Raw genomic sequence first — 25,283 nt, forward strand, 5'->3', positions numbered from 1 at the left:
CATTTTTCTGGTAGTTTTTTTAAAAAGGAAATAAAAATAATTAAAAAAAAAAAAAGACTGAAACCATAAGCAAAATTCCAGGTTTATGGCTTCCTGGAGAAGCTGCAGGAAGGTGAGTGGGATGTGACTCTGGGGAACAGAGGGGTTTCCTGTTATTCAGTTTTGCTGCCAACCTCACTGATGGTCCTCAGCTGAACATGCCCAGGGAGGATGCCAGGACTATAAAATTACAGCACTGCAGCCACTGGGAGTAATCCACAAATCCAAACTAATGCATTTGATGACAAGGGAGGCTCAACCTGGATTTCTCCCTTTGAATTTCTCAGGAGGAAGAGAAGAACTAACAGGTCTGGCAACCAAACAGAAAACTGGGAGAGGAGGAAGCAACAACTTAAGCAGATCATGACACAAGTATCCAGTGCTCAGGAAGATTGGGATGGATCTCAGGGAAAGGTTCTTCCCCCAGAGGGTGGTGGGCACTGCCCAGGCTCCCCAGGGCAGTGGGCACGGCCCCAAGGCTGCCAGAGCTCCAGGAGCGTTTGGACAACGCTCTGAGGGACAGGGGGGGATTGTTGGGGTGTCCTGGGCAGGGCCAGGGGTTGGGTTGGATGATCCCTGTGGGTCCCTCCCAGCTCAGGATATACCAGGATTCTGTGATTCCAATTAAAGCAAGGAAGTTTCATCTCTGAACCCCACTCTGCCAGTTGACTCGTGCTGTGGACTTGGACAAGTTCACCTTTCCCAGGAAGGCAACCAAAGAGGTTTTTGCAAACCACAGCTCAAACCCATCCCTTTTCCCAACCTCAGCACAGCTCATTCCATGCACAGAACCTCAGATGCCTCCTCTCAGCCCTCTGTCATTAAGGCATCTGCCTAGACTGACTGTAATCCCAACCAGCCCATGGAACAACCCCTGTGCTTTCCTGCTGGGGCACATTTTAGGTTGTGTCCTGCACATCCCCATCAGGATCTGCCTCTCCCAGCCCAGAGGTAAATGCTACATGCTAAACATTGCTTTTAAGCTGCTTGTGGAACAGGAATTCCCATGGAACTACAGGGATCTCAGAATCCCTCCCTGCCCAGGACACTGGGATGACACTTTCCCTTTTATTTTAGGCTGTCCCACACACAGAGCCCAGAGGAGGGAGGGGAAGGTGAAGCTGCCACAGCTCCCACTGACAGCCAGGCCACGTTCTGGGCAGGAACTGTGAGCTCTGGGCAGGAACTGGGAGTTACTCCACCAGCAGATCCCTCAGTGCCATTCAGATTCCCACCCTGGCCGTGCTCCAGCGGCGCAGATACCGAGCATTGTTGGGGAGTGAGTAATTCCAACCCACACCACGGCCCAGCTCGCTGCCTGTGGAGTTTCCAATTATGTCCTTCATCCAACAGGGCTCTGCCAATGCTGCTGTTACACATTTCCTACCAAAATAACTCTGCAGAGCCTGCAGCCAGTTTGAAAGGAAACTTCAGTGTCTAAGAATAACCAGTGACACCAGTTCACAACACACCGTGCTGGCCCGGCCTCCCAAAACATCCCTCTCACCTTTTTGTGTCATAGTCAATTAAAACATAGTTTTCCATGGCGAGCTTGAGATCTGGGATTTCTTCACAGACCCACCTGGAAGGAGAGAAGAAATAATTAACAAAAGCATTGCCAGTCAAAGTGTAATGATATTGTCTCAGTTCTAGGCTGGCAATGCTGTACATGGAATGAGGATCCTGCACAGCCCTGGAAGCTCAGAGTGCCCTCAGGAGTAAGGCAGACATCCCAAAATACTCATGGAAAGCTGCAACAGCTCACATTTGTACTGAACAAACAGCAAGATGCCCGCAGACATTGGCAGCTCTTGAAACAGCTTCAAAATAAGGTAATAAAATGTGTTCAACGTGCCTAAAAATACTCAACGCCGTGGCTGATGCCAACCCGACATCAAACACGGTGCAGGAGGGCAGCACTTCCAAAGAATGCTGATCCTGTGCTTGACAGAGCTGGATGTGGAGAAGAGATTTCCCACAGCACCTCAAAACACTGTCACCAGCCCCTCCCTGCAGGGCTGTTCCCCTATGGCCGTGTCTGAGCTGCTCCCACACCTCACAGGCCCAGCCCAAGCGGATTTTCCAAAGTTCCCCTGACAAAAGGCCCCTCTGACAGGCTGAGCTGACTGTTGTGGCCACCAGATATATCAAAATGGGGAAAGCACTGCCCTCATCACAACACCTCCATTCCAAGGATGAATTCCTACAGGAATGACAGTTCCTTTAAAATCATATTATTCCCTACTAAAATCATAAAAAATAACAACTCTGGGCTCTACCTCTGCCAAATTTTTCTCTTAAATTACAGGAATTACAGGCAGCAGCTTGATCCTTGTGTGTCACTGCCAGCCCAGGATATCCCAGGATATCCCATGGTTCCACTGCCTCCAGCAGATAAAGGCTGCTTTGCACTGTCACCCCCGCCCCACAACCACCCTGTGGGTACTTTGCCCAAGGCAGCAGGAAAGTTTCTGACACTAATCTTGCCCAAAACATAGTTGGGAAACATCACTTTGGCCCCAAAACCACTTCCTGAGACAGTTCTGGCCTTGCCCTCACCAACTGCAGCCACCACCTTCTGCACCACGTCCCTCTAAGCCCCTCAGAAGGGTCAGGTCAACAACCCCAAGACCTCAAGGCATAAGATGTTACCCCCCTAATCCTGAGGCACTTCTTGTGGCAGGCTCTGGAGTCAGAAAAAGGAGTTTCTCGAGAAGAAAAATTCCCATCTCCAGCCCCATTCCAAATCCTCCCTCCCCCCAGAGCTTGGGAAATGCTCTGATTTTGTGTGTGTGATGTTATCCAGCACTTGGCTCTCCACCTTCTCCCAGGCCACAGGGGAGCAGATCCCAAGCTCAGGGGGGCTCTGCAGGTAAAACCCCTCAGACCTCACCTGTTTCTGTCCCACTAAAGGGTATCAAACCCCCCCAACCTGCTGCAGATCCAGCCCTGAGCCACGGGAAGGATCCAACACCGGCAACAGGAACAGCCTGACTGTGGACAACACTCCCCATCCCTCAGGTGTTTTTTGGGGTGTTTCTGTTCCCATTTCATAGAAGTTGTTCCATACCAAGTCACCTCCTGATGCTGTGAAAGAACAGCAGGTCACGCTGTGACCACGGCCTGTGTTGGGAAATCCTCTGGATCCTGCTCCTCACACTTGTCTGTCACCTTTATCCTCCCACTTTCCCCCCTCCAGCAGCAGAATTCCAAGGAATGCTACAGGGACATCACTGCCAAACAACCCAAAGCAACAGGGGGAAGGGAGGGGGTGGGGAAAGGCAGGACCAGGGCTCAGCACACCCAGTCAGGGCTGTTTTCTTAACCTTGTCTGTCCACAGCTCAAATACAAACTGCTTTAATCAGCCTTCAAGCTGAACATCACCACTCACTCCTAATTCTGTTCAGAACAGAGTGGAATATGGGCAGATGAAACAAAATCTGCTCGCCAGGGAGCTTTGGGACTGCAACAAATTCAGCCTAGAGAAGAACTCTGCAGGGTAAGGTCTGTGTTCTGGCCCCAGACAGCCCTTCCCTAAGCTGCTCTGAGGCTCAGGAAGGGGCCCAGCACCCAACACTCACCGAATGGTCTCAATAATTTCATGAGCAGCATCATGGTGTTTGTCCTGAAACAAAAGGAAAAAAAGCCATCAGGAGCTGGTTTGGCAGGAGTTTACAAGAACCATGATATTTTAAAGAATAATTATCCACGGTATTTTAAAGAATAAATGACACACAATATTTTTAAGAACACCAAGCACACCGGGTAAGGGGCCTTTGGCTGCCACCCAGGCCATTAAAATGAGCCTTTTTAAGTAAAAAAAAATAAGCTGAAGGAAATGTATTTTTCACGTTTCTATGGAGCAGCACAAGACTGACAGGAAGGAACTGTCACTCCACTTATTCCTCTGTCATTCCCTGCCATCAGGAGCTGTGGAGCTGCAGACCTTGGGGGATTACTGGGATGCAGCAGGTACTCGAGTGCAAGCCCCCCACTGAAGAGCTGATTCCATCCAGCATCTGGCACAGGCTCCCAGCTCCAGATGGGCAGGGAGAGTCCAGCCCAGGGAATGGCTTTCTAAAATCAGGCAGCAAACAAACAGTGGGAGAGGATTCAGTGCAGGAGAAACACCCTCCAGCACACGCACACAAAGAGAGGTGGATGTGGAGCCTTCCTCATCAGCTGAAAACCAAACCACACCAGATCTTGTGTGAGACACAGGAGGGGGGTTGATTTAACTTGGGACTTGACTCAGGAGCAACACAAGCACGAGTGGGTTTAGCAAAATCCTCCCAAATTCGTGCTAACAAAGCCCTTGGAGCTGCATTTGTATTTGCATCAGGCTACAAAAAAAAAAATAAATTCTATTTTAGGGAAGCTGCTGGAGTTCCTACACACATTGTTGTATCCAGCCTTAGTTACCAGGGCCCATCTGCACCCAGCTGAGGTTATATTTAGATGTTTGTTTCTGCAAGTGGCTTTGACCTTTTAATTAGAGTCTTGTATCTAAGGACCTTCCAGAGCTACAAGTGTCGGGGCTCTCAAATCATCTGCCTTGTTTCCTGCTGCAGAAATGTCATTTCTGGGGAGCCACCAGGGGGAAATTCTACAGCAAAGGGCAGGGACAGGTAACAGAAAGCAGAGGACTGGAAAGGAATAGAAGAAAAACCCTGGTGGGCAGATGGCAGGAAATGGTTGGATTATCTCTATTTCGAGACATGATATAAATCAAATAAAAGCTTTTTCCATCAGTATCTCAGCTTTCCTATTTCCACCAGGAAATAATTTCCCCTTGTGTAAGCAGTTCATGGATTGGCATCAGCCAGCCTTGCAGAGGTTCTATCAACCCAAGAAACTTGGACACAGCCCTTTGGTTACAAATGCAGGGACAGGGGGAGGGACAGGGACTTTGTACACAGGGAAGTAGTGACAGGACACAGGGAATGGTTTCCCACTGCCAGAGGGCAGGGTGAGATGGGAGACTGGGAAGGAATCCTTCCCTGTGAGGTGGGGAGGGGCTGGGATGGAATTCCCAGAGCAGCTGTGGCTGCCCCTGGATCCCTGGGAGTGTCCAAGGCCTGGCTGGATCAAAGGAGCAGCCTGGGATAGTGGGAGGTGTCCCTGTCCATGGCAGGGATGGCACTGGAGGGGCTTTAAGGTCCCTCCCACCCAAACCATTCTGGGATTCTCTGCCCTCACTCCTGTGTTTCCTCCAGTCCATGGCAGGGGCTGGCACAGCCCAAACCAATGAACAGTCACCCAGGAATGGCAGGTGAGGAATTCCTTTGGCAAATCCTGGCCCAGAAACCAGGGAAGCAACGGCATGAAACCTGCTCCTGCCTCTCAGTGCACACCAAAGGAGAGCGTGTCCTGTGTCCTTTTCCATCAGCACTGCAGGGAGAGCACAAGGGGGGAGGAGAACTTCCCTTTCTTCCCATTCCTCATCTGCCCAGGGTCAGAACAACCCAGGACAGCAGCTCATCCACAAACATCCCCATGAAAATCCATGAACATCCCCTGGAAACCCTCCCAGAGTCACCCCAGCAGAGCTGACCCAGCTCCCCCAGAAGCTGCTCCTGCACAGCCCCCCTTTGCTTTATCCCCAGCAGCAGTTACCCCAGCACAGGGAATTCAGCTTTATTCTGCCCTGGCCATTTCCTCTGAGCGAGTTCTTATCCCTCACTGATGGCTTGGACAGCATGAGCAGAGCTCAGGAGAAACCCCTGGTCCTACAAGTCCTCATGAAAACATCCTAATTAATTAACAGGTTCTTCTGGCTTGGCTTAAAAATTTAAAAAAAAAATCAATTTAAATAATAATAACAATCACAAAGCACAACCTCATGTTGGAATCTCCAGCCAGAAGGGGCCTTTGAGCTTGGTTGGTGTCATTATTTGGAACAATGGAATCCAATCCAGCCCCACATCTACTGCAGTTGAACCCCTCAGGTTGAAACACTTCCCAGGTTTGCTGTGCTCTGTAACCATTCCCTGGCCAAGCAGACAAGCTCCCAAGGTCTCAGGCAAGTCTTGCAAACAACATCCAGTGTGATCTCCTGAGTTTCTTCAGAGCGGAGTTGGAAAATGGAGGAGGGAGAGGGGGAAACGGATCTGGAGGGAACACAGAGCAGTTTCCCCTTTCCTAAGGGAAAATTCCAGCCCAACTGCAACATGGTTGTAGGATTTAATAAGAAGAGACACTGAACAGCCCCAGCCATCACATCTGTGCTCAGGCAGTTGTTTGTGGCACTGATGAAGAGTCTGAAGGAACCGAAAGCCAAATGGAATAGAAACCTCCCCAAATCCCCATCCCTGCTCCAGCCTTTCCCATCCACTTTCCCAGCCTCCCCAAATCGATCCCTGTATGGGCCATTCCCTTAAGAGTTGGACTCAGTGGTCCTTGTGGGTCCCTTTCCAACTCAGAATATTGTGGGATTAAATCCCTGTCCCTGCTCCAGTCTCTCCATCAGCCTTCCAAGAAGACTCACTGGTCTGGGCCAGCCAGCCAATGGAGTTTGGAGAGCAGGTTTAACCTGGAGCCTTTACAGGGGTACAGGATTAAATCAGGGGATTTAATCCCAGAATACTGAGTTGGAAAGGACCCACAAGGACCACTGAGTCCAACTCTTAAGGGAATGGGCCGGACAGAGATCGATCTGAGGAGGTTTGTAGGGTCATGGTAGAGGCTGGGGTAGGGTCAGGGGTTTGGGGAGGTTTGTAGGGTCATGGCAGAGGCTGGAGCAGGGATGGGGATTTGGGGAGGTTTGTAGGGTCATGGCAGAGGCTGGAGCAGGGTCAGGGATTTGGGGACGTTTGTAGGGTCATGGCAGAGGCAGGGAGGATGGCTGCTGATTCCCAAGGGCCCTGCTGCAGTGCCAGCTGCCTGCCCAAGCTGGAACCCTCAGCCAGCCCTGCACCCTCCGAGGTGGCCCAAACCTTCCGGAATTCAGCCACGCTTCCAGGTTGGCATTTTGGGGCAGGTGTGGGTGCTGTGTATCCCTTTTTCTGCAGTGCCCCAGGAGCCAGCCCAGCCTTGCACCCCCCTGCAGCTCAGGCAGGTTGTACCAGGAGCCCTTGGGACACACTTCCCACTGCCTGCAGTGCTGCTGGCAGTGACAGCACCGTGGGCAGAGCCTCCCACCCGGCCCGGCCCATCCCTCCTGGAATCCCACGTGCAGAGGCCCTTTGGCCGAGGCTCAAGAAGCCTCTGTGTTCTGTTCTCAGTCACGAGACGATGCCCCGGTGCTCCCTGTCACGAAGAGCAGCTCCATTCACCCTCCCTCCCCCGGCTGGAAGGAGCTCCCTACGTGCTGCTCCCTGGCCTGGCTGTACTTTCCCCCATGTTCCCGAATTTACGGTGCCTGGGACAAGCCTTGGAATGCTCAGAGCCGCATAAATGGGAGCTTTTCATGAGAAACGAGCCCTTATCTCCCCCTGAGGTGGAAAGTGTTTAAAACTGAAGACTTGCAGATTGGAGTCATTACTGGCACTGCCCGGAGCTGTTCACAAGTTTGGAACAAACCAAACCCAAACACACGGGCTGGGGCTGCTGCAGCCAATTCCTCCCCAGCTGAACTCCTCGCAGAGTTCTGATTTCTTTTTTTTCAACCCAAAGGCTCAATTTTAAATTGAAACGTGAGTTCCTGGGGAAAGTTCAGGAGTTTTTGCCAGTTTTCATTGGGAAAAAAAAGAAAGCCAACAGAAAGGAAGCACTTTGGAGAGAGTCACTTAAAGGAGAATCCAGCTTTCTGGGGAAGGCAGGGGAGCACAGTTCCAGCCAGTTCCCATTCTTCCAACAGGTTCCTCCATCCACATGTTCCTACAACTCCAGTGCCAGGGGGCTGGAGCCAGGAATACACCCAGTGCTGCTCCTCTGAGCACACCAGGAGCCCCCCCAGCACTCACAGCTCCTGTCCCCACACACTGATCCTCCCACACACCCCCCTGCCACCCCTCAGGCCACGAGGATCAACCTTTAAAGAGTTGGAGCTTTCCCTTCACCCCCTCATGGAAAAAAAAAAAAAAAAAAAAAAAAAAAAAAGACATTTTGCATCTTGCAGCTGCAAAGGGGCCCTAAATCTGCGATTTAAAGGCCAAATAAGGCAGTGCCCAAGAGCTCTCCCCAAATGTGTATGTTCAGGCAACCACCATCACTTTCTATAAGCACACACTGTTTGCTAACCCCAAGGAAAAAAAAATCATCAATATGAGCACAAGAAAACTGGAGCAGCCCCAATAATACATATTATGTAGAGAGATCACAGTCTGCATGACATGGCCAGCACCAGACCCAGCTCAGCTCTCTCCTCGTAACTTTGTTCTACAAAGCACCAAATTTCTAATAAAACCAGCTGAACCTGACATTGTTTGGCAGAACAAGAGCAAAGTAAACTGAAAATTAAGAGTTTGCTATGTTTCTGCCACCAGCTGGCAGTGGTAACTTGTAATTCCCCCTTCCCACCCCCATCCCCCCACCCCCCAGTGTGAATGGTTTGGTTACATCAGTAACACTCCCCCCAAAAGTATCCAAACAGCAGGATTTTCATATAATTCTGTGCTCCAGTACCACATCCAGGACTCCTGGGTGTATTTGTACAGGACTAGTTATCTCACAGGGCAACAATCCATAGTCCAGAGCCAATTTCTAACCTAAAGCAACAGTTTTCAACTGGTTCTGTGTTTCTTCCTCCAACACAAAGAACGTGTTCAATTAAATTGGGCAGCAGACGTTGCCTGGAGCAAGAAACACCCCCCTGGTGCCCTTCCAGATTTACATCTTTTTATATTTAGGTTGTTCTTGGGAGACTGTGCTTGTCCTTGGGATGAGACTGAGCTGGGCCTTGGGGGTGAACGTTATTTTTCTAGACTTCATTTCCCCAGGGATGGAGCTTGGAACAACCTGGGACGCTGGAAGGGGTGGGACTGGATGGGCTTTAAGGTACCTCCCAACCCAAATCAGTCTGGGATTATGGGATTCCAGCAAAGTGGGATCTGATCACCTGCACAGGAGAGGCAGCAAAAAGGTAGCCCCAAAATAAACCCTCACAAACCTGAGGGGTAAACAAATGGTTTGAAAACCTGGACGAGCTCTTGAATAACCAAAGGAAAAAATGGAAATACAGCTCAGGTCCCTTCAACCTTTTCCCTCTCACAGCAACACACACAGACCTTTAAACCCCTTTCTCTCCTCTCCAGAGACAGAACATGCATTTCTGAGCCCAGCTTTGGCTGCCCAGACCAAACTGCCCCCCAGCAGCAGCAACCCTTGCACAGGTCGGTGTCTGACTCCCCAGGTCACATCTCCACCCCCAAAACCAGGCCAGGGAACCAAAGCAGCTCTCCAGAAAGGTGCAAAGAGCCCTGGTCCTCCCCTACAAGTTTCCCACCGTCCAGAGTGTGATGTGAGGAAGCAAAGCTGAAACAATCCAGTTACAAACAGATCGATGCCAACCCTTTAATGAGGGTGCTTTGACACCACTGCACTCCCAGAACTTCAGCAGCTCCTCCCCGGCCCCAAACACTGACCCCAGTCATGGATTAACAGAAGTCATTTGGATTTGCCAAATTCTGATCTCCAAACGATCCATTTAACCGGGAAAACAAAAGAGGTCAGTCCCACCGGCCCCTGGGTTTAAACAACAGCTTGGTTGCCTGCAGTGGCAGCTCTCTCCACAGGCAGCAGTCCATAAATCCAAGGGAGAGGAGGATGTTACAGCTGGAGACAAGATGGTGAGCAGAGATCAAAAAGATGGATTAGGAAAAGCCAATCCATCTTGCAGAAGGCTGGTGGGACAAGTGCCTCGTTAATGCCCCCCTGCTCCCTCCATCTGGGGAGGAGGGGCAGCACCGCTCAGGCACCAGGAAAGGCAGCGTGGGCTCCTGCAGCTGCAGCTTCCCCTAGAGCCAGGAGAGCCTCCAGCGTTCCCTGTGGCACACGGATGGCCCGGCACACCCCAGATGCCAGCCTGGCAGGAGTTTGTGTTTCGTCTCCCCCGGGGTTTCACCTCCTTCACACCTCACCCAGGAGTGTGTCCACGGCCAGCACACCCACCCAGGGTTCACGGGGCCTGGGAAAAGCCAAACCCAAAGCAGTTCCAGCTGCTCAGCAAAGGGCAGATCTCAGGTTCTGTGTCCTGCCAGCTCTGCCTTCCATCACTTGGCATTGCAAGGTCTTTGCCTCGGGCTTAAATACCAGTTACACCCTGAGGAAGGGGAATTCTGCTCCGTCCATCACCTCGTGTTGGACAGAGAGCCTTGGTTCAATATGACCAGATTTTATCCCAGATCAAGACTGTGCCATTCACCTTCCCACAGCTACAACCAAAGCACAAGATTTCTTACCAAGTGAGAGACCAAAAGGCTTCTCTGAACCACCCACTTACTGCTGTTCCCTCAACCAAGAAGGCACAAGGCCATCCACAGGAACACATATACAGTGGGATGTACACAAAGAGGCCTCCTGCAGAGAACAGCTTGTGGCCATACTTTTCCTCCCAACCTCAGAGAAGAAAAGACAGGGAAGGGCTTTAAAATGCAGTCTTGGTGGCTCATCTCCCCCCACAGCAAGAGGTAGAAAAGCCTGATGGAGTCGCAGCAGTTTGTAAGCTTATCAATCACCACCCAAAACCAAATGGAAAACACAGAGGCCATTATGGCCATTTTAATAAGGACATCTGAAGGAAAGAAACTGTTGGCCCAAGATCCAAAACACACTGAAAATCACCAAGATAAAGGAGAAAGGCAAAGAGGATGCAGAGTGCTCTGGATGATCACTTAGCGTGGCTGCACCAGGGACCTGCACTGTGGCTGCAGCTCCCGAGCCACAACGCCGCGGGTTTGCCTCTGCACGCAGCGATTCCAACTGTTGCTACGGCCACTGCTCACAGCCGGCAGGGAACGGCTCCCCAGACACCTGCAGGAGGGGCTGGGTAAATACACCAACAGGCACAACCAGGCTGCAGGAGCGGCCAAGGCAGCAGCCACGGGGGACGGGCACGGCAGGACCCGCTGGCCTCGTCTGCGTGAGCAGAAACACCGGCTGGCTGCAAAAATGATGGCTCTGTTCAAGTGCACGGGGAATGGGAGTGTTTTGGTGCAGCAGGGCCTTCACTGGGATGTGCTGCTGCTCTCTCAGGGCAGTTTGAGGTGGTGCCACTGTTCCCACAGCAGGGCAGCCGGAGGGAGCCACGGTGATCCCACGGGCACAGGAACAGAAATCAGCTCTTGCTTGTCCTGGGACAGAGGGAACTGCTGGGCTTTCACTCCAGGGAACGAGGAAGGCACTTCACAGACAGTTTAACCCCACACAGCCACCTGCTCTGCCACCACTTCCCCAAAAGCACCCCTTGCTTTGGGCCACAGTGTCTGTGCTCACACACAAAGGCAGGGGAGGCCTAAGCTGAGACTGAACTAAACCTTTGTGGTGTTTTGGTTCCCTTTCAACCAGACCAGCTCAGCCCAGCAGTGACAAACCCACTGTTCTGAGGGTGAGGGCAGCTCACAGAGTCAATTCTACCTGCCCATGGCCCAGCCACAAACCATCACCTCCCCAGGAACCCTGACAGAGAAATAACCCCCCCTGCAGCGGGACTGGGGAGCACAAAACATCTCCCTTCTGACACCTCCACCCACCCTGACAGAACAAATCTTCCTGTGGAACCTGGGGAGGGGGGACTGCTGGCAGAAATGATCACCCAGGCCCAAAACTGCTGGTGCTGAAGGTGGTCACCGTCTCTCCCTCCACCCCACAGTCTTCCCACACCCTGGGTGGGTGCTGGGAGGAATCTCCTGGAATCTCTTCAGCCACCCGACCCCACAGCCCTGCAAGGAAAACTGGCAGCCAGAGGGAAGCCCCTGAGGTCAACACCACCTTAAATAACCACCTCACAGTCTGAAAGACAACTCAGCCTTGCCCAGCTCTGCCATCCTGCTCCTACTGAACACACCCAAATATTCTACATATCAGAAATTAGCAGTAAAGATCTGTACTCCTTCTGAACACACAAGGCCCCTAAAAAAGGGGTTTGGTGAGGGGCAAAAGTAAAATATAAATGGATGTGGTTTTTCCTCCTTCCAGTGCAGGTTCTGAACAGACAACATCAAATCCCAACCACTTTTTACAAGTTTTACTTTAAATCCTCGTAAATGAGGTATCACACACACAGCAGTGTCTGTGGTAGCAAGCAGGGATGGAAACCAGAGCAGGATCCACACAGACTCCAAATCCAGCTCCAGAGGGTCAGAGGCCACCTTGAGCCACCCCCTCATCTCCCAGGTCTTGCTGCCAACAGATATGGAAACCTGAGGGAAGCACTTGAATCCCAGTGGGAATCCAGCTTTCCAGGAAGCTTCATTCATCCAGGAATGGAAGAGCAGCCCCCAAAGCTCACAGTTTTTGGAGTTTCAGAAGGGTCAGTCACTTAGTCAATAGTCTGACAGTCAAACATCAATAATATTGCTGAGCCCTAAGAAGTAAATGACATTAATGCCCAAAACCTCAGGAAACTGCCCTTCACACTACACAGAAAATACCACAAAAATACTATTAAAATCCATCCATTTTCTACCAAGGAACTTACTGAGAACTTTCAGTAGTGTTTGGTTTGCTAAACTTTCCAATGCTTCATTTACCTGCCGTCAGCAGCCCTTTGGATTTTTCCCCCAACACTGAAAAGTCCTTTCAGTGCACATTTTCAGAGGACTCTCATTCACTCATGAAACGAAACAAACCCAAACACTCTGAACAGGAACTCTGCCGTTATTCACAGATCTGGTCATATCTATGAAACCATCATTTCCTGCTGCAAAATATACTCACCCTCTTCCTATGCTCTAAAAATAACCCCTGCCCAACTTGATATCTATAGCAGCACGTGGTCAATTCTGTGCACTCAGCCTTGTTTCTTGTTCCTCCTCAGAGTCAGTTTGGTCTTTAATAATCACCATGAAAATAAATATATGATGTTCACAATGTGAACTTTTCCTCCTTCTGGGGATCTTTCTGTTAGGAAGGAGAAAATAAGTGAAGCAAAAATACGTTGGGGCACTTTGTGAATATCAATCTGTGATAAAGACACTGTGAGGGACAAAAAAACCCTCCTCAGCCCTGGTCCTTGTGTTGATCATTAGAGTGCAAAGCTTTAATCAGACAGTTAAAGGTTAACCCAGAGCAGGAAGGGAAAAAAAAAAAAAAAAAAAAACAAAAAAAAACAAGCCAGTGTGAAAGGAGGAAAAGAAAGAAGGAAGAGAACAAAATAGACATATGGATGCCTGGGGAGAAGGGTGATTAAATTCCCCATAAATCTCACATACCAAGAGGTAAGATATTTTGCCTAAATTCCCCGGAGGGACACAATTCAGTCCCATCTCTGAGACTTGAAAGGATAATCATCTCCATAGATAATCAGGCTGCCACCAAGGACAAGAGCTGGGGCTGCTCCTGGTGGCACCAATGTCCCTTGGCACCCTGAAAGCTTCCAGGGCTGTGTCCCACTGGAACTGATGGGGAGGTTTGTAGGTGGATAAACTGGAATTGTCTGAGCTGGAACTTCAGCCAGGACAGGAACATTAATCCTCACTCATCTGCTGATGGGAAAAAAAAAAAAAAAAAAAACTGGGAAAAACAAGCAATCTTGGACAGCTACTTTGTCTTCCAGCAGTTACCTTTCAGATAAATAAGTTACATGAAAAAAAAAATAAAGACCAGTGTGGTCTTGAGATGCACAAGAGAACAGCTTTCACTTTTCAGCCAGAAATACTGGGGGGAAAAAGCGCCTGTTAAGTGAACTCATGATTTATCTTGTATCCAACGGGTCAGAGCTGGGAACAAAAGCCAGTCTGAGGACTGAACAAGCACCGATTGTCACCCGGGGCAAGTTCTACTTCAAAGGGTAAAGCCCAGAAGGAAACTGCTCTTCTGTGCTCCCCACGTGCTGCACAATTAAACACTGCGGGGCTCATCTGCCTTCCCCACCTCCCCCCCAGGAGCACATTTTGGGTCCCCGCGGCTCTGGGGAGAGCAGAACGGGCAGAGAAAATGATGCAACTGTGCCAACTGTGTCATTTGTTTGTGTAGATGTGCCGGGCAGAAGAGAAAGCCAAGTGCTTTTGGAATTACCAGGTCATTATCGCCCAGTTCTGCCCCGCTCCAGGTGTTTTTACAACCGGGCAGGGCAGGGGGTGCTGAGAAATCAGAAGTTCGATGATGTTTGCAGACCTTTCCTTGACTTAGAGAAGTTTCTCTGAAGTGATTAGTCATCCCCCACCAAACATTTCCCAAGTGAGCTGCATCAACAGCATCTCCCAGCCCAGAGAAATCCCCTCAGCTCTGCCACCGCAGCCGAATTTCTGGGCGATTACTCAGGGGGTGAGGAGGCTTTGCCTGGCAAAGGCAGAGCAACAGTTTCCCCCCGCTGCCACCCCCTCCCTGGGCAGGCAGTGACTCACATTTCAGAGCAGGGCGGTGGAGGATGGGGGGGGGTGAGAAAACACTGCAACATTTTTTGTGCGCGGCGAGGATCATTTCCAGCGCTCCGGTTCCCAGAGCCGCCCCACACACACAGAGATCCCACGGACACCGCCTTCCCCACCGCCGGCCGTGACTCAGGGGGGCTTCACCGTGACACTCACCCCCCTCCCCACGTCCCACCTGCTGCCTCCAACTGATCCCAGGGAAAAAAAGGCACGAGCAGAACGTGAGGCTGTTTTCCATCAGCTGGGAGTGCGGCACAGGATGGGATGGGGATGGGATGGATGTGGGGCAGGGGGAACCGGACCACCCTCAGCGGCTCCAACCCCAATTTAGCTCCAATTTAGGACCTTCCCAAATCGATCTACAGCACCGTGCTGTGGCACTCGACCTGCCCAGCTGCCTGGAAAGGCAAAGTTACTCATCAGAGGAACTTGCCAGTAAAGCTGGGTGACACACAAAGGAAAAAAGGGATGAAACTCCCAAACAAGGTCTGTTATTCATCTCTCCTGTTGATCTTTCATTTCAAAGGTGATGCTCCCTGCTGGGCTGTGATTTTCATTACCACTGCCTGCCCTTCAGCTTTCCCTGCACAGCACATTCCTCCGGTGACAGAATGGTATCAGCTGGATCAGGACAGTGGAGACAGGGAAAAAACCCACCACAGACACACTCTGCACCCCCCTAAGCCTGTACAGAGTCCAGAAGTACCAGGTTTGTACCCCACTACTCCCAGCAGCAGCCACACAAACCTCTCCTCGTGCGGGGTGATGCTCTGACAACACCCAATTAGAAAACGAGAATTTTCCTGCCATCACAGCTGAGTGGAAAGTCAGCAGCAACAAGGAGGAACACAGACAAAACAATGAATTATTCAAGCCAGACTTCTCCTCCCAGTTGCTAATTTGGAGGTTTAAGCTTGAGCAGCTCGGGGCAGAGGCACCTGACCCTGGCAGGATGTGTGCAGTGGCACAAGCAGGACTGTCCCCTCCCGGCACAGAGGAGGAGCAAGGGAACAAAAATGGTAGGAGATGAAAAAAATGGTATTAACATATGGTAAATAGGGCAGAAGATAAATAAGCTCTTCCCTGTGAGGGTGGGCAGGCCCTGGCACAGGTTGCCCAGAGCAGCTGTGGCTGCCCCTGGATCCCTGGAAGTGTCCAAGGCCAGGTTGGATGGGGTTTGGAGCAACCTGGGAGAGTGGAAGGTGTCCCTGCCCATGGCAGGGGGTGGAATGAGATGAGCTTTGAGGTCCCTGCCAAATCAAACCACTCTATAATTCTATACCCAGAGCAAGACCCTACTGGGCTCCCCAGGGTCTTCCCCAGCAGCAGCCTGGGCTGCAGGAGGAGTTCCCAGGTGCTGTCACTGCACAAACCCTGGGCCCTCACGAGTCAAACAGCGAGGGGGGAACACGACACGAGGAAACCTGAGGCACACAGAGGCTCCCAGTCACCTTCTGGGGGATTGCCATTCACCAGGGAACAGAGCACAGCACCACAGGCAGATGCCTAATTCTGAAACTTGAAAGGACTTGCTCACTATTGGACGTGACGGGCACTGAGTCACTCCCAGCCAGTGAAGGACACGGTGCCACAGCCACTCCAAGCCAGGCCCTCCCTCATCACCTGGCTGTGCCTCCTGTCCCCTGTGTCACCACTGACTGGGATCACTGCAAGCCCTAAGGAGAGGAGATGAGAGCACCCCGGTGTCCTCTCTCTGACAGGCAGCAAACAGGTTTTTCCACATTCACCAGCTCCAATGCTGTGACAGGGTGCAGGCCAGCAAACAGCGATTTTAGGGACAGTTATCAGCCTGAGCAGCTCTGAACCTCCAGTTGCTCAGTCATGCCACAGATCCAGAGTAAAGAAAAAAAAAAAAAAAGGCAACGAAAAACCCCCAAAATCCCCCACAACACCACACAGCCCTTTTTCCCTCCCCCACAGGCAGCAGGCTGGGACTCTAAGCAGGAACTTGTCAAGAGGAGTTCAAAGTCCAACATGAGACACCTCACAGATCAGGCAGAGCTTATCATGGTACGAAAACAAAACCCATGTTTAAACCTAACCCACATTCAGCTTTAACTATAATAAAAGTCCGAGACAAGAGCATGAACCATTTTAAGGAAAATTCCGTGGAAAAACCCTAAATATCCCAAGCCTTAGAACCAAACAGGACTTCACCTGCAGTCTCCATCAGAGGTAAGTACGAAGCAATACCTGAAGTACCACTACAAACACCACCCCCGCTGGCAGCAGCCTGTTTAAGACCACCTGGACCCATTAACTCTCAGCTAAATGCTTCCTTTATTCAGGCCAGCACCAAAATGCAAGTGTTCATGCCCTGTCAGCGGTCTCTGACAACCCGAGCCCGGCGGAAGGCAGGGCAGGTCCGTGAGAGGGCAGGAGTCAAGCGCGCCACAAAAGAGTACACTCACTCCGGCTCTGATTAAGAGGGGCAGTCACCGAAACAGAGGTCAACATCAGAAAATATTTTGTGAGTCATGAGGAGAGATTACTCACCGTGCACCATTCAACTTACTCATCGCGGTGTGGCACGGCCGGCACGGCCTCCTCGGGGCACCGCGGCCTCCCCTTTGAGCCGGAGGAAGGCGGGGGAAGGAGCCGCACTTTCGGTTTTGTGTGCGAGCCAGTGGGAGGCTGGAGCTGCTCCGCCACCGCTCTCCCCTCCCACGGCCCTAATTACACGCGGAGGGAAATACATGTTTCACATCAGCCTCCCCGGCTCTTTTAGCGTCCCAACGAGCTTGGCAGCCGGGCTGCTATGCGGGCTCAGCAGGCTGAGGAGACCCCACTTTTCCTATTTAGACGGGAAATGAGGAGCAGCCCGGCAATAAAGAGCCACGTTATTAATCCAGGGACCCGTTAATAGGGGAGCTCAGCCTTTTACGTAGCGGCACCGACGCCACTAATTTAAGATGTAGTAAGAGCATAAAAATAGCCAAGTTACTCAAGGCAGGGTTACATCACCCCACGGAAGCCGTCACGCAGCAGGTTTACAATACACAGCCTCGGATGTTGGGAAAGATGATCCCCTGCCAGTCCTGCTGATCTCACCAGAATAACCCGCCAGGACCCCGAGCTTCCCCTGCCCTTTCCCTCCAGCTCCCTCTGGAAAACACACCTCACCTAGGACAGGAAACGGCAAGAATGCTGCTAAATAAAACTACCTGAAGCATATTTTCCCCCACACCTGAGGTATCCCACCTGGCTCACTCAGAACCACACAGCAGCACCGCTGGTGAAACTAAGAAATGTTGTGCTTACGTCAAACAGAGCTCTCCTCTCAAACCAAACCGCCTCGGTGCTGCCGGGGAGGCACATCTGCAGTTCAGCAGAGCACAGTGTCAGCAGGCCACGGGCAGAGAGGGATTTGCTTCCAAAGCTCCGGGGTTCATCCGCAGCGCGCGTGTGTGCGAGCACGCGTGTCCCACGCACGCAGCCCGGCCCGCTCCCCGGAGCTGCGGGGAGGGACATCGATGGGCTCCAGATGAACCACGCACTCGTGAATGGCCGTGGAAAAGCCGGCAGTGGGAAGGGGACACTTTAAGGGCAGGAGGTTTGGGGTGTTTCTTACCCACCCCCCCCCGGCATTTCTGGTTAAGAGGAAGAAATTAATTCCCCAGAATTTCTTCTTCTTCTGGGGAAAAAAAAAAATTCTACGTGCTCTGCCATCTTCAGAACCAGCTGCTCAAGTTCTCCTGAATTAACCAAATCCTCATTTCCCGTGCTGCAAAACACACGTTTCACCCTTAAAATAAAGGGGAGGGGGGTGTTGTCGGTTTATCGGTTTTCAAGCCTGTAGGGGATCTCTGTGAATAGACAGAAAACCACCCCTCCCTCCCAGATTAACCCCTGTCCCGTATAATCCCTAACCTCTGCCTCGCAGCAAGCCGCCGCGGGAACACGAGTTAATGTTTGGCGACGCGCAGCCCAACCCGAACTGTGGTCATCGCTGCACTTTCAGTTTCTGACAATTTGAGCGGAGCGCGCGCCCGCCAACACAGGCGGCTGACAGGGAAACAGGAACCCCGCTCAGCCGGCATGTGCCGGGCTCCGGCCCCGCCACCGCCGCCAGGGAGCCTGTTTGGGAAGGCAGGGACACGGCAGCGGCTCCGCAGGGCTCACCGGAGCCCGCAGCCATCTCCCCTGCCACGAGCGAGATGTTCCTAATCGTTCACGCACACACACACACAAGCGCTTCGCGATTGCCAAGAGAGCAGCGACAACAACATCAGCGGTATCAGCTGCCCCAGCCTGCGCGTCCCGGCGTGTTCTCACGTACCGCGGCAAAGCCTGGAACGCAGGGATGATCAACAGTGCTCGGGGCCGGGGGAAAATACACGGGGAGATTTTTCCTTTACGGGCTGTTTCTCTTAAGGTGCTGCAAGCCGGGCGAAAGATCGCTCAGCGGTTGATAGGGAGCCCACACGCGTCCAAAAATACCCTCCCGAGCCTTTCGGCTCCCGTGGGATTGTCACTAATTCGAACATGGACATTGTTATCAAGGTCACACATCGCTCGCCCGGGCTCGGCGGAAAGTCAGGCAACTTAGGGAAAAACGCGGCCGGGTAACTAAAGCGAGGACAAGTGACATTTTATTTGGGAGCACGAGGGCTGCGGCTGGCTCGGAATTCTGCCGGGGGTAAATAAAAAGGGGAGCTCCAAGGGCACGGCCGGAGGGGGACCGGCGGCAGCCCGTGACACCCAGCGCTGGCTCCCGACCCACGGCCGGCGCTCGCCGCCCCCGATTCCCACCCTGCGGCGGCTCCCGGGGGTCCCCGCGACCACCCGGGGCCACCCATCCTTCCAGCGCCGCTGCCCAGCCGGAATCCCCGCATTCCCACCCCGGCTCCGAGCGGCCCCCGCTTTATTACCCCGGCCACACGAGCCCGGCTCAAGGGAAAACACGAAAACTTTTCATTAACCAGTCCTCCTCCTCCCCGCCCTTCGCTTTTAGTCAACCAATTATAAAATGAAATCGGGGATTTGACTTCCAGGGCGAGCGGCGGCGGCACCCGGGGCCGGGGCTCTGGGAGAGGCGGGGGTTGGGGGGGGATGGAAGACCCCGGGGGGCTCATCCCGCCTGAGGGAAGGGGGGGATCACCCCGATGGATCCCGGGAAGGGCCCGAGGGATGGGGGAGCAGCGAGCGAGAGCCGCGGCCGGGGCAGGGCCGGGGGGCGCTGACAGGGCAGGTGCGGGGCCCGGGCCATACTCACGTAGACGGGCAGCGGCCACGGGTACACGGCGGGCTCGGCTCCCACGGGCGACTTCAGCCGCAGCTCCAGCCTCTCGCCCATGTCGGCAGCCGGAGGACGAGGCGGCGGCGGCCCCGCACCATGCTAAGAGGGGCCGGCCGGGGCGGGGTGCGGCGGCCGGGCCGGGCCGGGGGGCGTGTGCGCGGTGCGGGGGCGGCGGGGGCGGCGGGAGGGCGGCGGGCGCGGGGCGGGGGCGGCGGGTCCCGGCCCTCCCTCTATTGTCGTTGGCGGCTCGCGGGGCTCTCGGGCGCCGCCGCCATCTTGGGCCGGCGTGAGGCGAAGCACAATGAGAGGCGCCGGGGCCGGGCCGGGCCGGGCCCGAGCGACGCGACAGACGCGGGAGGAGGGAGGGAAGGAGGGAGGGAGGGAGGGGAAGGGGCGGGCGGGGGAGAGAGGGGCGGGCGCGGCCTCGGGGTCCCTCCCCGCGCCTTCCCTCCCTCCTCCCCTCCCTTCCCCACTGTCCTCAGCTGCCCCCGCACCGCGCGCGCGCTCCCGCAGCCCCCCCCTCACACACAGACACACACACACACACACACACAGACACACACACAGATACATACATACACCCCTCATACACACAGACATATACACACAGACACACAGACACACACACACACACCCCTCACACACACACACACAGACACACACACATACACCCCTCATACACACACACCCCCTCCTCACACACACCCCCCCCCATACACAGATACACACACATACACCCCTCACACAACACACACACCCGTCACATAGACACACACACATACACCCCACACACACACACATACACCCTTCACACACACACACAGACACATACACACCCCTCACACACAGAGACATACACACACACCCCTCACACACACACACACGTACACACATACACCCCTCACACACACACACACACATACACCCCTCACACACACATACACCCCCCTCATACACACATACACCCCTCACACACACACCCCCTCACACACACATACACCCCTCACACACACAGACACACAGACATACACACACACACCCGCCACGGGGAAACACGGGGGTCAGGGACAGGACGGGTGGGGCAGGGGACAGAGGGGCACATGGGCACAGGAGAGGGCTGGGCTGCGGTATGACATGCATGTGACATGCATGTGACATGTATGAGGATGGCACATGGGCACAGGAGAGGGACAGGCTGCGGTGTGACGTGTGTGACGGGGCAGGGTGGCACATGGGCACGGGAGAGGGCTGGGCTGTGGGTGTGATTATGCCTGTGACATGTACGAGGATGGCACATGGGCACAGGAGAGGGACAGGCTGCAGTGGGACACGTGTGTGACAGGGTGAGGGTGGCACATGGGCATAGGTTCAGGACTGTGGTATCACATGGATTTGAGGACAAGGGTGTGACACATGTTACAAGGGCGAGGGTTACACATGGGCACTGGAGCAGGGTGGGCTGCGGTGTGACGTGTGTGACACGCGTGAGGGTGGCACATGGGCACAGGAGAGGGACAGGCTGCAGTGCCACACATGTGACAGGGTGAGAGTGGCACATGGCACACAGGAGTGGGATGGGCCACAGTGTCACACACATGTGTTGGGGTGAGGGTGGCACATGGCACACAGGAACAGGACAGGCTGCAGTGCCATGAGACAGGGCAGGGGTGGAACACAGAGCTCAGGGGCTGTGGAAGGCTGGAGCACCCACTCGTGGCGTGGCACAGGGCTGGCACACACATGTGCTGACACAGGGCTGGCACACAGATCATGGCACAGGGCTGGCACATACATGTGCTGACACAGGGCTGGCACACCCAGGTAAGGTTCACAGTTCACTGAAAGAACAAGCCAAGCCCAGGTGGCTCCTGGTGCAAAGTCTGCACAAAAGTGACACGGGCGGTTTGCACAGGCAAGGGGTGGGTGTGGGGGTGTGTGTGTGGCACGTGGGTGACACTGGTGAGAGTGCCAGGCTGGTGCCAGGGGCTCTGCACAGCTCTGAGGAGGAGCTTTACTGGGATGGGGCATCAAGAGCCCGTGGCAGAGCCGAACCATGGCCTTGAGCCATGGCCTTGCACCGGGGCAGCACCGTGTGTGCACCAGCGTGTCCGTGGGGACACGGGGACAGGGGGACACGGGGGTGGCTCCACTGGCTGTATGGGGTAACCCCGTAGGAGGACTGGGGCACCCCAGCCGGGGCTGGGCACGGGCTGAGCTGGAAAGTGCCCCGGGTGGGCTTGGGAGCTGTGACACCGCCCTGCAGCCCCTCAGAGTTCCAGGAGGAGCTCCGGGACAGCGCTTTGCATTTCTGGAGGTGCCAACCGTGGCCCGGAGCGGTGACAGCCTTTGCATGTCTATAGGTGCCCAGCTGGGCCATTAAATCGGGCCTTTGGGGTGAGAATTGCCCTTTTCCGGGAGGCCTTGTGGGTATGGGGACATCTTGAGTGACCTGCCACCCTGCCCTGGGGCACAGAGACAGGAGAGGATGTGTCCAGGCAGGACCACGCTGGCTGTTTGGGGACACCGTGCCTGAAACGCAGCCAGAGCCTGAGCAGGAGATTCCCCGAGCAGAGCTGGTACATTATTGAACACCTGCATCTCCTGACAAGACTCTGCCTTCAGTGGAGATGAGGAGCTGTTTATTTGGGGCACTTGCACAGCCCTGTGATGGGGACAGGGGCTGGGACGTGTCCCTGTCCCCACAGCCGTGTTCCTGTCCCCACAGCCGTGTCCCTGTCCCCATAGCCATGTCCCTGTCCCCACAGCTATGTCCCTGTCCCCACAGCAATGTCCCTTTTCCTGTCCCCACAGCCATGTCCCTGCCCTGTCCCCACAGCTGCTCCCTCATCCAGAAATGCCTCCAAACTCATCCACTCTTCCCTTTGCATCCTTCCCCCCACCCCCAATGTCCGTACGTGCAGAAAGCTCCATAACTAGGAATGCTTTTCTAAAGAAAACACTAAAATCATCAAGTCAGCAGTGCTTAAACTGCTCTGACTGCCTCTTAAATAATCAATTCATTTTTAATTAGCTTACCACAAAAATTCCATTAAATTTAAATAAATAGACATGGCAGGAGTTCTCCGAGGCACAGCGGGCTCTGTTTAAAGAATTCTCTTTGACTTCGTGAGGTTGGTCTTTAATCACTTTGTCGTCCAAGTTCTTGTGTGGCCCAAGGAGGCTCCTGGGCTGCTAATGAAGAGTCATGGAAGCTTCCAGGATTTCCCAGATGGGTCCAGACCAGTCCCAACCATCTGGCTGCTGTGCAGGAGTTTGGGGCATCACTGCTGGCTCCTGGCAGGTAGTGGCGAGTGGGTCACTTTGGAAGCACCTGCCCTGAGCAGGAGATCATTTTCTCACTCATTGCTCGGAGTTTTCCATTAGGAAGAAGAGAGGGAAGTGAAGAAGGGCAGTGGCCTGTTTTCTGCTGGTTCAGGGAGCTCAGCTGGGCTCCTGGGAGATTGAGAGGCCCCAAGAGCTGGGAGCCCACCTGTCCCCTTGGACAGCTCCTAAGAGCTCTCCGAGATTTTGGGGGGTTGGGTCTGCTGGGGACCTACAGAAAATCTCTTCTGTGTGTAGTGACAGGACCAGGGGGAATAGGTTTAATCTGAAAGAAGGGAAATTTAGATTGGACATTGGGAAGGAATTCTTTCTCCCCTGTGAGGGTGGGGAGGCCCTGGCACAGATTGCCCTGCTGCTGCAGGCAATGGGGGACACAGGGAGGGCAGTAATGACCCCAAGGAATCCTTGGGAAAACGACTCTCCAAGCACCCCCTGCACAAGCCACGTGCTGAGGCACCTCTGGAGCTCATCCCACGCTGGTTTATTCCCCTCGGGGTGTGGAGTCGGCTCCTGCCACACTCCCCGGGCCATCAACGCTCAGGGCAGGGGGAGGGCTTGGCACAGGGTGGGGCCGTGCTGGGCGGTGGGGGGGCTCGAGGTGCAGCTTCTCCAGCATCTCCCTCTCAGCAGCGTCTCATCTGGAGCGCTGACCCAATTTACTTGACAACAACAAGTCGGAATCACGAGGCAGGTTAACACAGGCAGGTCTGTTCCCAGTGGGTTAAATATCCCAACTGGAGCAGGGCGGGATGCTGGGGGTCCACAGCCCTAGGGGTCGGGGCAGCTCCCTGCTCCAGACCCCCCAGTCTGCTGCCCCAGCTCTGCACCCTGGTGCCCACACCTCCCTGCTTGTTCCTAATTTGGGCTCCCCTGGGGTGGTTTCCTCCTGTGCCACCCAAAGCCCATTTTTGGGGCAGCATTTCCTGGCAGGACCAGCAAATCCCGGGCTCTGCACACCTCGTTTCATGGAATGCAGCTGTTCCACCCCAGCTGGAATTGCACATCTCCATCCCTGCTGGCCTTTTGATGGTCCTGTGGAATAGGGCAGGAGGTCTGACACCCCAAACCAGCCCAGCCACGCACAGCCTCCCTTCCCCTCGTGCCGAACAACCCCCGAGCAGTCGGACTTTCCCAAGCCCCGTTTGAATTTCCTGGGGTCCCTCCTGCATTGCACCAGGGAGGGGATGGAGCAGCATCTTCTGCCCCTTCCATCCGTCCCAGCAGCTCCCTGGGCCAAATCTCCCCGGGAATTCTCTGCCTGCAGTTGCCACAACAACAAAGTGATGCAACAGTTCCCTCTGGGGATGCAGGAGATGTCGGTGCTGAGGACCAGTGGGGTGAAGTGCCGTGGCCACGCTGGTGCTGGAGGAGCTCCAGGCAGGGTAAATCCCACCCTGGTTGCCACTCTCCCCACTCTGGTCCTGGCTCTATCTGAGCCCAGTCTGGGGGGTTTTGTCCCCGCTGAGCTGTGGCTGCCGCTGCCACCATCCATCCTCTCCCAGGGGAGGGAGCGCTGCACACGAGGAGCCAGAGCCCCGGATCCAGCCGGGAACGAGGTGGACAAACAAACCCAGGGGGAGCTGCTGTGCTGGGCACAACCCCCGGCACACAAATCCCTGGCTCGGCCCCCGGGGCAGCCCCGGACCCCGTGGAAGTTACCGGGAATGTGTTCAGTGGAACACGGCGCTCCCTCCTCCCCAGCCCTTGCAGGTTCCCCTCAGCTCTTTCCTTTGCCGAGGAAAAACAACCCCAAACTGCTCCTTTTGGGCTCTGCTGGAGCTTCAGCTCCCGGTGCTGCAGCCCCGGTGTGTGAGAGCAAACCCACCGTGCCAGAGAGCCCCGGGAGCCACACAGGGACCCTCTGCCCCCCCATCCCCCACAGAGGGACAGCCAGGCCAAACCAGGTGCTGGGGGGTCCCTGCTGTCACCTCCCACCTCTGCCACCCTCTGTTGTCCCCAATGTTTGGAGCAGCCAGGGCTGGGGGCACCCCAGCAACGTCTCACAGGCAGAGCAAGGCACAGGACCCGGCTTCCCACAGGCTCTGGGCTCTTCCCGGCCTCCAGTGGCTCTTCCCAGATTCCACCTGGCCAGGCTGGGCCCGCTCCCACCAGGCCTTGTCTGGAGCCGGTTCCATCTCTGAGCAGGAAGCTCCAGTGGTTGCTCCTCAGG

At 54.2% G+C, this 25,283-nt stretch overlaps 1 protein-coding gene across 8 annotated transcripts in view; it reads right to left on the bottom strand.

The window, feature by feature from the left end:
- Nucleotides 1-19,924, bottom strand: part of DOT1L (DOT1 like histone lysine methyltransferase) — a 73,999-nt gene extending 54,075 nt beyond the window's left edge. For 4 of the 8 annotated variants that reach the window (XR_007629691.1, XR_007629690.1, XM_050321355.1 and 1 more), the window contains exons 1-3: nt 19,748-19,922; nt 3,622-3,665; nt 1,547-1,621 (exon numbers count right to left, since the gene is read on the bottom strand). Coding sequence is in view for 6 of the 8 variants with exons in the window: in XM_050321355.1 (XP_050177312.1) it covers nt 1,547-1,621; nt 3,622-3,665; nt 19,748-19,828 (200 nt within the window). In the remaining 2 variants the exon portion in view is untranslated. Of the gene's footprint in view, nt 1-1,546; nt 1,622-3,621; nt 3,666-17,028; nt 17,305-19,747 lie in introns of those variants that run through there. The other 4 variants (XM_050321352.1, XM_050321353.1, XM_050321351.1 and 1 more) reach the window with 3 other exon arrangements.
- Between the last annotated feature and the right edge of the window lie 5,359 nt (nt 19,925-25,283).

This window comes from Myiozetetes cayanensis, unplaced genomic scaffold, assembly GCF_022539395.1.
Source record: "Myiozetetes cayanensis isolate MyiCay16 unplaced genomic scaffold, myiCay2020 scf26, whole genome shotgun sequence".
In the NCBI taxonomy this organism is placed as follows: domain Eukaryota; kingdom Metazoa; phylum Chordata; class Aves; order Passeriformes; family Tyrannidae; genus Myiozetetes; species Myiozetetes cayanensis.